The sequence below is a fragment of the Patagioenas fasciata genome, chromosome 3 (assembly GCF_037038585.1).
Source record: "Patagioenas fasciata isolate bPatFas1 chromosome 3, bPatFas1.hap1, whole genome shotgun sequence".
NCBI lineage: Eukaryota > Metazoa > Chordata > Aves > Columbiformes > Columbidae > Patagioenas > Patagioenas fasciata.
In genome coordinates this window covers 58,683,878-58,697,386 of record NC_092522.1, presented here as the reverse complement: position 1 = coordinate 58,697,386, position 13,509 = coordinate 58,683,878, and the positions used below count along the sequence as shown (strand labels likewise).

The window sequence follows — 13,509 nt, the reverse complement described above, 5'->3', positions numbered from 1 at the left end:
ACCTTAATTCGATGGAATGATGTCACGCTCCTGACTTCAGGCTTTTTCGAGGAATTCAAGCAGTGCAAAAAAAATCTAATGAGCATTGGAGATAACACATTGCAAATATCCTGGATATAATTCCAGGCTGCATTAAGCTGAATGAAATATTTAGTGACATGGATAGCCATCACAAGGTGAAACTCTCAGGTTGATTATTAAATTTGTTCATACCCACAGCAGTTTTGAACACAGTGGAAGAAATGCAAAATGTGTCGATTAGCTTGCCTTTTGGGAGCTGTTTGCTTGCAGTCAAGGACTAACAACAGCAGCAAAAGCAAAGGCAAAAGGAGGTTCACTCTCAGTAGGCCAGCATCAAAACTAACAGCTTTCTGCTTAGACCTCAGTCAACTCGTTGAGATGGAGATGTGCATTTAGATCGAACCTGCATTTGTGTCAAAATATTTCAAAGTTATTTGACAGCAGTATATTTACTACACCCTCAGCGCCCTTCCAGCAACCATAGCTGCAGTTTCCAAATGCAAGACAGCAGGGCTCTGGCTAACATCAGAGCAGCCTACTCTAATGACAGCGGTAGCATTCTGCTCCTCCCGGGATGTACGTGGTATCTTGGATCACCACTGAGTGTGAACTGGACAGTCAAACTGTATCTCTATGGATTTATGTTTGTTTTTAACCAGAATTTCAGATACCTTTCAGGTCACTCCCCACACCTCAAATTTTGCCAAAATAACCTCAGAAGAATCACCAGTAGGGAAGCAGTTGTGGTTTCCTGAGACTATCACATGTTCCTGCAAGGCACATGCATGCAAACAGTGAGGCAATGTGCATGGTGTCATAGGAGAGTTTGAGCCTGTTTAATCTCACAACACAGGTAGATGAGTCCCGAACACGACTCAGAGAGAAACCAGCAGGGAGGCTTGGATGCCCTGTACACATTAATGCAGCTCATGCACGTGCACACCCTCAGACAGCCTTCCTTCCTGAAGTTTCAGGAGTAGGGAAAGGAGTACACTACACTGTGCTAAGGATCCACCTGTTTCCTAGTATTTAGTGGGACTTTTGAGAGATTATCTACTCAGAATCACAGTGTAAGAGCATTTCGAGCAAAAAAAAAAAGTTTCCTGTGTTTCAGTTATGAAGTAATACTGCTGGGAAACCTAATTTTAATTTAACTTAAAGAAGTATTTTCCAAAGAAACATACTTTAGGTGAGGAATACAAATTCATTCCAGCTGACAAGAATATACTGTTATCTATCAGAGAAGCTCTAGGAGCTCGAGAGACTTTTTACATGTATGCCACAGCAAAAGCCTTGATGTTTACAAGGCACTTCTAGGAACAATCCCAACTTCTTATCTGGTCTTAAGGGCAGGTCTAGCTTCAGGTTTTCAACAATCTGTTGATTACTCAGCATTTTGCTACAGAAATACTCTCATCAATGGGCACAGGGATCCACCATATGTAGCAATGCTTCACTGTGCTAAATCATATGGCAAAGTTCTCAGCTGAATTCAAAGGGGCTAAAAAATGGAGGCATATAGCTCTAAGTTCCTAAATCACTAAGGGATTTTAAGCTGGATTTTTTCTCCAGCTGATACCAGACTCTTCTAGCAAAACCTTGATCAAACATCTGCCAGCAGAAGCCACATATCCCAGACACTTAGAAAAACCAAGGAATTTCATCTTTCTCACGTTCTTTGTCTGAGAATTTTCTACAGTGGCCTAGGATATTCCTGAACCAGCTGTTCATTCCCACTTGCAAACCACAGTGTGGCATCCTCAGCTGCAGGCCCTCAGGAAAACACTCTCAATGAAAGAAAGGAGAAAAGTCCCACCTGGATGGTACGTGCAGATGCATCCTTATGAAGAGCTACTTGGTTCCATAGCATTTCTGCTATCTGGACAACTATGGTGATAATGACATTTAAAAAATATGCAGATGCTGAAAGCATCAAATGGAAATAAAAACTGCTATTTTTCAGCAATAAAAACTGCTCCTCTTCTCATTTCCCTTATGTAAAGTTGAGAGTGTTACACAACTAAGTACATTTAAGTGGAGAACAGGTGACAGACGCACAAGAGACAGTATGGATTTAGAGAAAAACCCACTTTTATAGATACGCAACTATGCATTAGTACTAATGCTGAAATAAATATGACAGCTTTGGAGAATTAATTTCAGTTTCAGTTTTAGCTTCTTGAGAAAATGGTAGTTAATATAAATTTATACCGAATATGAGAAAACGCTACAGGGCCACACGGTATAAATATCTGCTGACAGGTAAGTAGTTTTGGTGTTTCTCTGAGAAAAAACTGTCCTCCCCAGCCCTGTCAGAGACAATGTGTGTTTCTGAAATCTCATACGTTCAAAGCTACCCAGGCCATATGCTCCTTCTGAGGAAAGCACAAACACACGTGCTTGTTGAAGCTGCCAAGCGCTCACACCATAAACAGGATTATCTCCTCAGCTAAAGGATAACAAGTGTTCCAGCATAAGTGCACCAACTGCTTTCACAAAAGCAGTATCTGTATAGCTGTACATTTCATTACTTGATAGAGACTGATTAAAGGAAGAAATCAGTGCTGATAAAGAGTAGAGCCTGTCATTCCCAAGACTGAATTGATTATCCAAGATGAAATCACACCAGTGTTGTCACCCAGCCATGCTGCTACTTGCAGGTCATCCCCCTCGCAATTTGGTGCTGTTTATTACACAATCTACTTTCTTCCAATATTATCAACAGCAAAGTTTTTACCAAAATATATTTTAATAGAGTTTCATTTATGCTAGCCTTTCCTCACATTTCTTTAACTCTTCACCTCTTCCTTCAGCTGTAACACTAGAACTTAGATTACCAATTTTCGATGTGGGTCTTGATGAGGATTTCCACAGACAGCAGACCAGCTTTAACAGACCCTCCTTCATCCTCCCTCCTTCCGCTGCTCACACCCACTCATGTGTCAGTGCAACCAAGAGGGCAGCACATACAGGATAAATGATTAAAGCTAAAACGTAACTCAGGAGGAAAAAAAAACACAAACTTTTTTACCCCAGATCAGTTCACATGCAGTTTATCATAAAGGCTAAAGCCAGTATAAAGCAGAGGGGCAGAGATGCCTGAAGTGCCATCTCTGCAGAAAGAGTTGCTCAGACTGTTCAAAACAAATCACTGAAATGTACCAGCAGAAAAAGCGATTTGGGGCAGGGACACGTGGCTTGGGCTGGGATTCTTGAAATCTGTCTTGTTGCCAAAAGTCAGCATCACATGAACTGAAACATGCAGATCACCAGGCACCCAGCTCAGGACTGTGCTTGGGATTCTCATCTTTTGCATCGTAATCTGAACACCTGACCTTAAGCTCTTTAGCTACTGGAGAAAGAAGCTCATCTTTTTAACTACCCACGGCCAGTTTCTGAGACTGCTGAGAACAAGCCCTGTTCCTTTCCTTCTTCCTTTCTTCTGCTTTTATACATTCTTCCTGAATTCCCCACCAAAATATGGTCCAACAGAAAACATCTCTGAAAAGCCAGAGTCAACAGCAATAAGTCCATAGTCGGTCTTCATGCAGCAAGTTCTCAGCAAAGCCACAACTACTTTCAGAAGCACCAGTGTTATCCAGCTTAGACCGAACACCTTAAGTGAATGCCCATCAGTGCAGCATTGTCTGAAATGATCTCGTCACAGTTATACAACATAAATATTTGAAGCTACTTTATTCTCTGTGAAAACTTAAGATACTGCTGAAAAACGTGTTTAAACAGAGAATATACAAAAGCACTATTCACTTTTAACTTAGACATTTAATCCTTCAAGTTCTTTAAGCATGCACTTTAGTTTCACTGCCTATTTTTAATTATGAAATCACCAATTTAATGATGAAGTCACCAACCTCTGGGTTTATTGTTGCTAAACCACTTGTGTTTTAACAGAAAGTCTTAAAATAGTTTAAAATTCAAGGCACTGGCACTTTTTTTTTATTTTAAGTTATGCATTCACTGAAAGCAATAATACAGAATTGCTTGTTGGCTAAGTGAAACAGTATGCAGACATCAGTCATTCCTCTTCTTGGGAAGGCTGCCAAATGAAAACACATGATGGGAGTATGGCTGAAGGTGCTGTGTGGGGTGACAGAGTGCAGTGCTAAAACAATAGCTGACGCTGCACATTTGAACTCCTATTTCTCACTTTTCCCCATGATAAAATAAAACCACATTTATTAAAGTATCTGTATATTCTGGTTCCAGAAGATCAGTGGCTGACAAAAGGATTCCCAAGTCTTTAGCGCTCCTCTTCCTTTGTTGGCACAGGACAAGAGTTTGTTTTTCAATTTGCAGAAAAGCATATGCAGTCAAGTTAAATAGTTTGTGAATCAACACCTAAGCCTGTGGCCTTAGAGATTTATTTTCCATTTCCCCAACTTTGAAACCCCAGCTGTGCTTAAGAAAATTGCTTCATGCAAAGAATAATAAAATAATGAAAACAAACATAAAAGTGGAGTGTCGTCAAGAGTCTACATCCACAAAAAAGAGATGGAGTGGAAGAAAGATAGTTTCCAACCCCAGAACACCCAATTTCCAGACTCCACTGAAATCTCTTTGATGGGAGTGGGAGGAGAGGCTGGTACAGCCCTGTGGAATTCCTCTTTAATGTGGCTTCATTGCTAGATGGCTTACTAGCAGTAGGGTGGGGGGAAATAGTTTAAAGACTAGCATACCCCATAGGCAGCACAGCCTGCATTTCAAGATGACAAATCATCTCCATTGTTTATTAGGAAAAGTTTCAGTAAGGAGCATATATAATTTTATTTATTCCTACTCCAGTACTGCTTCAGGACTTTCCACTGGGTCTATACATGACTGAATTCTGTGCTTTATTAAAAACCACCAACTGACCAATCAACCAAACCAAACCAATTCAACCAAACAAACAAAATCCACCCCCCTCAAAAAAAAACCCAACAAAACAACCAAAACAAAACATAAAGAAATTTTTTTCCTCCTAGGGAAAGGAACAGAGGTATTTTAGGCTGACATGACAGCAGACACATGATGGATGGCTTTCATGGCTTAGTAGCTTCATGGTATTAGTAGAGGAAGCAGACAATAGTCTTGACACACACACACAGATTTTCAATCACACTGGGATTGAGAAGAGGACCAGTTTACAAATGAAGAGAAATGCTCTGCCTTAGAACATTCCGTTGGAAGTCAGTGTCCTCAAACCCAAGCCCCGTGAGCCCTTCTTGACTCTGTCTTCCTATTACAGCCACTCTCCTTCTCCTAGTACATGCACTGAGTGGCCGCCTCCATTGACGAGTCTCTTCCCTCCTTCATTATTCACAGCTCATTCCTGTTATTGGAGACTGTGAGCAGCGGATGGAAGAGAAGATAACATACAGAGAATCACTGATGGCAGAGTTTTCTCTGTTTTGATGCTACCCTTAGACCCCTCTGAGTGACCCATTGTCTCTGACAGCTGAAGCAAAGACTGAAAGAAATGAGCCAAATGGCAGCCTACACCATACTGCCATTGCACAGCAGAGGCAGCAAAAACTGTTGCCTCTGATGCTCCAGATTTGCACAAGTTATTTCTATGCTTCTATCAGGGGAAGAAAAATACCAGTGCTGAGGCTGCTAACTGTCTGAATGCCTCCTTGAGAAGTGCTGCTACTCAGCCTCATTCCCTGTGGGCGTCCCCAGCTGAGAAAGCTCTCATTGTTCTGCAAGCTGGCCAGGCAATTCACTGCACTCAGCCAAAATATTTGTGCCATCAACTTCCGCAGTACAACCTGGAAATATTTTCATTTGTCATGATATTACCTAAAGGCAGAGTACTGGCAAAAATAGATGTCATCTGACAAACTTGGAAGACTGGAAAAACATTTCTCCTCTCGCCCTTTTGTGAACTTTACACTCTTCAATTTAGTTTTCCAATGCAGCACAAATCAGGTGATTTGAGACTCTTCAATCATATCTGTCAGGCTGCCATGTCAGTCTTTTAAGTGGCCTATGCCAGCTCGCTAACCAGCCAGAAATGCTGATCCTGCCCCACACCACATGCCTGTCCTTCTCTCCTTTATCTCCTGGAGTGTCAGCCCACTGTGCTCCAGCTGCCTTGCAGGAAGGGGCACTGCACCTCTTAAAAAACTAGTGTCTGCCTTCATTCGGACCTCGGCTTCCTCTCCCAGGCTGAGAAGGGCTGCTCTGAGTCAAGGGAGAGTTCACCACAGGAGAAGAGAGGAGACCAGGACAGTGAAGGAAGGCAGGTTACTCACCAGGCACACATCAGTGGGGAATGCAGCTTCCCTCCCCCTGCCAAGAACAGGCACTGAAGCCAGAGAAATTTGGGAAAGGGATGTGTATGTTTCCATTCTCTCCTATCCTCCCTCTAGTTATCTAAACTTACTTTTAATGGGTCAGTCAATTTTATTTTGAGTAATAGCTTTCTGCTGCAACTTAAAGACCCATACTTCAAGAAAAGTGAACCCAGAAAGGAAGTCAACAGTGATAAGAGAGTCGATATTTTGATATTTTCCATATGTAGCAATATTATATCTATATGTATATATGTATAAATATTCTTTTTTTTTTTTTTTAAGCACAGATTATTTCATACAGAGTTCAGGAGACCTTTAAAACAACTGAAGAGAAATACTTGGCAAGAAACGAATTCAACAGTAAAATAAGAGAGGTTAGTGTGCAGCGGGGGTAAAAATGCAAATTAACCCCACACAGTACTGTAGTATTTATTACAACTACTGCCAATAATCTTTTAAACTGTGTTATACACTCTGAAGCCTATCATATAAAAATTCATCCTTTTGCTTGAACTCCCCTTGGCCCATACAATTCCTAATACTGTAAGCATGTTATGATGCACCGCAGCTGTTTATGTCCTTTTCTTACACTTTTAAAGTGACAATAGTGCTGGTGTTGCTTGTCAGAGGTCATGTACTTGATCCATTAAATGATACTGGCACACATATGTGCTACAAAAATCATATGTGCAGCTATTTTCACAGTCCCCTCAAAATACACCTGAAGCTGCTTCTATTCTCATTTCAATTCCTGAAAAATATTTGCTCGTCTAATACCAAATGTCAAACAAACCTTTGCAAGAAACAAGCAGTAAAAAAACCCAAACAAATAACCAAACACCAGCTACTAGGATAAAAACAAAAGCTTGCCTGCTTAGAAAAATAAAGATAAACTGAAAAGCAATCTAAAGTGGGACTACAGAACACTGTGTCACACAGAGACACCTGAGGAAGTTTAAACAGACTGAGATGCTTCAAGGAACATAACCACATGAGCACAGTCTTCTAGACCAGCTTGCTGATACTCAACAGGACCACTTAGCTGAGCCTGAGTCCTGAACTGACACAACTGTGTTGTGTTCACTGTCTGAAATTGCTCATTCAGCATATGCTTGGGTATCACTGGACAAGATAATATAAATTTATAAACATACCTCAAGATTCAGAAAAAAATAAGCTGATCCCCAACTTTCTACAGGATTTGACAGATCTAGAAAAGACTCCCTTGTTCTTCTCACATTATACACATTTGTAAACACCTTCCAAGGAAGTCTTTTTTTTCAAATACACATTTGGAAATTACATAAAGCACTGCAGAGATCCATGTCATTTGGAAAAAAAAACATAAGAGAGCCCAGTTCACCTGGACTATCCTCTAATTAGATGCCTGACTGTATGCTAATAATATAGTTTGCTGCAAAGTTTGGTGTAAGTAGTAAAAAATGATCTAAGCCAGTTTTACATATAGCGCTTTTGGACTTTGTTTTTAAATCCCTAGAGTAATGTTTTCTAACAAAACATCAAAATATTGAGTGAACCCATTATAGCTACAGCAGTCTGTGCTGATGGAAATTGTTCTAATTATAGCCAATTTTGGAAGCAAATTCTGATGAAGTTTTCCAGACTGAGGGAAACAACATGCATAGACATCAAAGGACTAAATTGAGACATGGAGTAAAAGGAAGAGTAATAAAGACAGACAGATATATGAATGAAGTGGTGGTGGTTTTATGCAGAATAATTCCCCCCTTGACCTTCCAAAGGGGAAATTTTAAACAAAAACAAAACCAGACCACACCATAGCAAATGCTGTCAAACTTGAGACAACCAGGAATTAATAATATTCAAGTAACTGGATAAAGCTGGTAGTCACCAGAAAGATGAGGGCTGGAACTATGTCCTTTCACTTGCATCCCCTTTAGGCACAATGACAGGGGAAATCACGTGTCTGAATCCCATCTTACTACCTCTTCTCTTGTTTAATTTTCTGTCAGTCACCTCTTTGAAGAGTAGAAACCAGTCCTCAAAATTGCTACATCAAAAAATCCTACTACAACTTTAATTAGTATCTGGGCAGGCTCATTTTGAAGAGGTGGCTTTCCTTCACGTCTCTGCGAGCCCACCACTCTGTACCAGTGACAGCACCGCTGTCTTATTCACCTACTTCCAACTGCTTCAGTCCCATCCTTTGCACAGTAAGAATGAAATAGAAGCCTGAATTTTACACTTCACTGTTTTTTAAAATCTTCATATGTCTTCATAAAATCCCTTCAACATATTGTTGAGGCTTACAATATTTGTGTTAAGTTATGGGACATTAGGTTGATGTAAAGATGTGATTCATGCCCTTTGTGCTTAAGGTGATCATTCTGCTTATGCAACACATCACAAAAAGACGTGTCTGGGAAAGACATAAAAGTAGGAATCAAACATCTCATTTTCTTCCTTGACAGAGTACACCCCTACCAATCCTTTCTGCTCATTCATAGCACAAGATTGTAAGCTCCATAGTATACAGTAACATCAGAATTTAAATATGGGACTTGTCAAATGCTAATGTGCTACAAGTGTCCTACAGGGAAAACTATTACATGAATTCTTGAAAGATGTTTTTCCTCCATTTTATTATGCAAAACACTCAGTTTCTGGAGCATCTCATTAGAGACAAATTCAGAAAGGCAGATACATTGCCCGTTTTTTGGTTGTAAAAATGTTCCTTGGGCAAAACACCTTGTAGAGAAGCCAAAGCACCTACTCCCAAGGTATTTCCATCTATTCTCTGGAGGCACTGGTTAACTCTAATAGGAGATGGCCAGATTATTGACATTTGGGAAAACAGTGGGGCAGGTGGACAGAAGAAATAAAATGGGTGCAAGAGATACAGGGTACATGTCAGGGAGGAAAGTGAAAGACACCAGTTGGGCATATCTACCTCAGGCTGAACTTTTTTTCTGGTGAGATGAATAAAAACAGGAACTTTCAGCCATTTAAAAGAATGAAGCTGAGGTTCTGCTGTTAAAAGATAGCACTCAAACATTTTCTAAAGAAACTTCAGTAGCATTTGTCAGCTGGGGCACAGGATCTGAAATTTGACCAGGGTTTCTTTGGTGCCAGAGAAGTCTATTGTGCTGCCCAAATTTTAACCCACCCACATTTGGATAGTCAGGAAGGTTCTGAGAAATCATTTGTATAACCTTGTCAGCAATAGGTCCCTCCAAACACTCTGCCTGCACAGCGGTACTCCAGCATGGTGCTCTCAGGCTCCGACGAGCCCTTCCTTGCAAGCTGCTTCTCTTGACAGCTCATGATGCTGCGATGTTACCTTACAGACAACTGCAATAACAAAGTCTCCAAGACATGGAAAAAAGAATCACCACCTCTGGTAGACACATGATTGAAACTTGGACCACACTATCCTTTGTCAGATTATCTGACAAAGGGCTAAGCAAATGAAACACAAAGCCCAAGCAGGATCAGAGGAACAATGACAGGTGGAGGAAACTTAGTAATGTAATCAGTGGAAAACCTAATCAGTGAAAATTAGAGCATAGTGAATTGGCTGTTTCCTAAGACCATGCAGGGGGCAGGGATGAGACCATTGTCCCTGGTGTGAAGTGCACCAAGGTGAGTCAATGGGGAAACTCTTTCATGAGAACATTTCACAAACAAAAGGGGGTGACTGCCCCTGCAGCACAGGGACTCAATGTAGGATGTACGAAAAACATCATTTTGGGACTATGTAAAACTTATCAGGGAATTTTTGAAGGAGATTGTGAGAATGTATAAAGATTGCCAGGGAATATTTAGTAGAAGGACTGAAGATGGGGAAAGGGAGTAATCAAGGTGAATTGGAGAGGAAGAGGCAGAAAAAATAGAGGGAAAGGGGGAAGAAGGGGCTAGTTGAGTGTAAAGGTGGCTGTTCAATAGCTTGTCTGACTGAGCTCTGTGCTTGAGCACCAGTTTGTCCTCTATTCTCATTAAATCTGATTTCTGGCTACCTTCTGTGTGGGTGCACTCTCTGCTCTAGATGTGTGTGTATGAACACTAGAGAGCAGGAGGAGAGGTCTGAGCACCAGCAGCTAGAGTGAGTCATGAAACTCAGGCTTATGGGTGCTGGTGCATGCAACTGGAGCAGAGCAGGGGCACTGGAAGCTGGTACTGGAGAGACTGAGAATCTAAGGCAAATAGCAGCAGTGACCCATATATTGTGTGTGTTGTATTGCACTAGCAGACTACAATCCCAATGAGCAGGAGAGAAGGAACAGGACTGGGCCACCACGTTCATCTGAAGGCTGTGGGTGTGTAAGTGGGTGCTGCTAAAGGCAGGACTTTCTGTGATGACTTGTCTCACTGGGCAGATGTGTAGCATCAGCACCCACGTGCTGCCTCTAACATCCTTCACATACAGACAGCGAATGCTTCAGGGAGCCACAACTCGGTGCAGTACCCATGACTGTGAGACAGTAACTATGCTTCTTTTTAGATGATTGTCAGGACAAATATCTTGACTGTGAGATCTTTGCGCAGAAGTCTGCCACAAGAATTTGTGAATGCTCCATCTACAGACACACTTTTATGTTAAACAAAAAAGTATCAGAAACATCATTCAATGGACTAAATAATGAGCATTAACAGCAAGTATTCTGCTCCTCTGTTTAGACAAGCCAGACTGTTCTCTCCAGCTTTTGTGATTTTAAGCAAAGATAAGCCCCTTCCCAAGTATGCTAGATAGCTTTGTTGCGACATCCTTCTTGTTTTAATTCCAACACTGATGCAGCATGTTTTCACTAAAAAACAACAAAAAAAAACTTACCTCCAAGCTGTAGAGATATTTGAAAGTGTTTTTCTGATTGGCTGCCTTTTCCACAGCTTGAGCCAATTTGACTGCTCCTCTACCACCAGCCGACCAGTGGTTGCAGGGTACAGCATCAAATGCTCCAGACTGCTTTGCAATCTCACACACCAAATCAACCTCAGCAGGAGAGTCAGTTCTGCCAACCAAACAGTTCTGTCTCATTATTTTGTTTAACCAGTTCTCTTTTTATAGCATTATATTCTTAGCCTTATTCTACCATCAGCACTTGTAAAGCAAGTCTACATAGAAACTGTGCTGTATACATAATGCATTTATATACAGCATATTTACATGTTTCAAGAACACTTTCTGTAACTGTTAGAGCTAATTAACATGGAAGATTAACATTTCCATAACAGTACATATTTTTTGGTGGTTTTAAAAGCTTAAGAACAAGCTAAGGATTTAAAGGTCTTTATATTCCTGACTTAAAAAAGAAATTATTTCACAGAATCACAGAATGTTAGGGACTGGAAGGGACCTCAAAAGATCACCTGGTCCAAAATCCCTGCCGGAGCAGGAACACTTAGATGAGGCTACACAGGAATGTGTCCAGGTGGGTTTTGAGTGTCTCCAGAGTAGGAGACTCCACAACCTCCCTGGGCAGCCTGTTCCAGTGTTCTGTCACCCTCACTGACAAGAAGTTTCTTCTCAAATTTAAGTGGAACCTCTTGTATTACAGTTTGAACCCAGTACCCTTTGTCCTACTGTTGGTTGACACAGAGAAGAGCCTGGCTCCATCCTCACCCTTTATGTATTTGTAAACATGAATAAGGTCACCCCTCAGTCTCCTCCAAGCTAAAGAGACCCAGCTCCCTCAGCCTTTCCTCATAAGGGAGATGCTCCATTCCCTTAATCATCTTTGTTGCCCTGCGCTGGACTCTCTCCAGCAGTTCCATCTTTCTTGAACTTTAATCTTCTTTACTTCATGCCAAAAATTAGTAATTTCAAAACCAAGAAAAGTGTGAAATTTGAACTGTGGATTTACTCACAAGAGTAATGAAAGAACAGACTTACTTGAAGACATTTAGAGCAACCACAACAGGAACTCCAAAGAGCTGAGTAATTTGAATCTGTTTCTGTAGATTACAGCAGCCATCAGCTACCAGCTGGAGGTTCTGTGCAATTAAATAAAAATTAATGGAAACGGTAAGACACATCAAGTCTTCTCCAGCCAAAGAATTTTCCATAAACTAAACTGAACATAAACAGTGCTGATCATGACAGTTGCAGGCAAGTAAAATGCTTCCAGAGAAAAATATTTTGGCACTTATCTTACTAATTCTTATTTCAATTAATAAGCAACAGGCATATTTAAGTAACTAAGCAGTGTCCAAAATTTTTACATGAATGCATTGCTCTTTTTTAGGACACAAGAAGACAGTGCAGCTGATGACTGTTTGCTTGTCACGACTGTGATAGGGCTGTTAGTCTCCTGTTCGCAAAGTTTATAAACAAACTACAGTAGCGCGGTGTGGTTTGACACATATATGTGTCAGATGCACAGTCTAATCAATCTCTCTATATATCCCAGATAAAAGCACATTATTTGATTTCTTCATTTACTCTTTTACCTCACACTTTGTAGGCCTTGTCTTAATTGCAACAACACATCCTTAGCCTGATAAAACCAAAAGACTAGAATTTGTCTACCACAAAGAGACATAGAAACCAAGCCTGTAGAAATCACTTTTGAAGAGTGACATTCAACACCAGGCATGAAGCACAAACAGATTAAACCTATTGTTTAATGAACATGAATTTCAGCAAGTGTCTTTGACTCTTGCTTCCCTCTGCTCTTGTGCTGCCATGAGTGCTGGATGATGGACTGGAATTAAGAGCTGATCAGTCTGGTCGTGGAAAAACTACTGAAAAAAAAGCTATGATTTGAGCTAGCTCAGCTCCTCAGTACAATCTACCATGCAGCCATATACATAGCACACCCAAGAGGGATAACACCAAGTGGCTGGGGGAAGATGAAATGGCTTTACTTGTTGGCAATCCCTGTTACGGTGTTCACTGAATGTCAGCATTAGAGCATGTTACTGTCAAACCAGAGGACCAAGAAGTTCTGACTCTCCATAGAGCACATTATTCGGTCCCTTTAAACACAAACTTCTCCTGAAGTTTTATAATAGTTCCTCCTACCTCTTCTGTGTATTCCTTTTTCAAGGGGGCACCAGCAGTTACCTGGAATAATAAACAATCAAAGTCATCACAGATTGGCACTTGTCATAATCCTAAATGGTCAGAAGTGCACTTTTGCTTACTTTCTACTAATATACTGACAATCAGCACATACATTGCACACAACATCATAGCTTGACTGCAGCT

General features: G+C 40.8%; 1 protein-coding gene across 3 annotated transcripts in view; it reads right to left on the bottom strand.

Annotated features, from left to right (window-relative positions):
- MTHFD1L (methylenetetrahydrofolate dehydrogenase (NADP+ dependent) 1 like) overlaps positions 1-13,509 on the bottom strand; it is a 152,801-nt gene that overhangs the window by 51,966 nt on the left and 87,326 nt on the right. For all 3 annotated transcript variants that reach the window (XM_065835134.2, XM_071806421.1, XM_071806422.1), the window contains 3 exons: positions 13,324-13,365; positions 12,193-12,293; positions 11,134-11,311 (listed from right to left, as the gene is read on the bottom strand). In XM_065835134.2, coding sequence (XP_065691206.2) covers positions 11,134-11,311; positions 12,193-12,293; positions 13,324-13,365 — 321 coding nt within the window. The remainder of the gene's footprint in view (positions 1-11,133; positions 11,312-12,192; positions 12,294-13,323; positions 13,366-13,509) is intronic.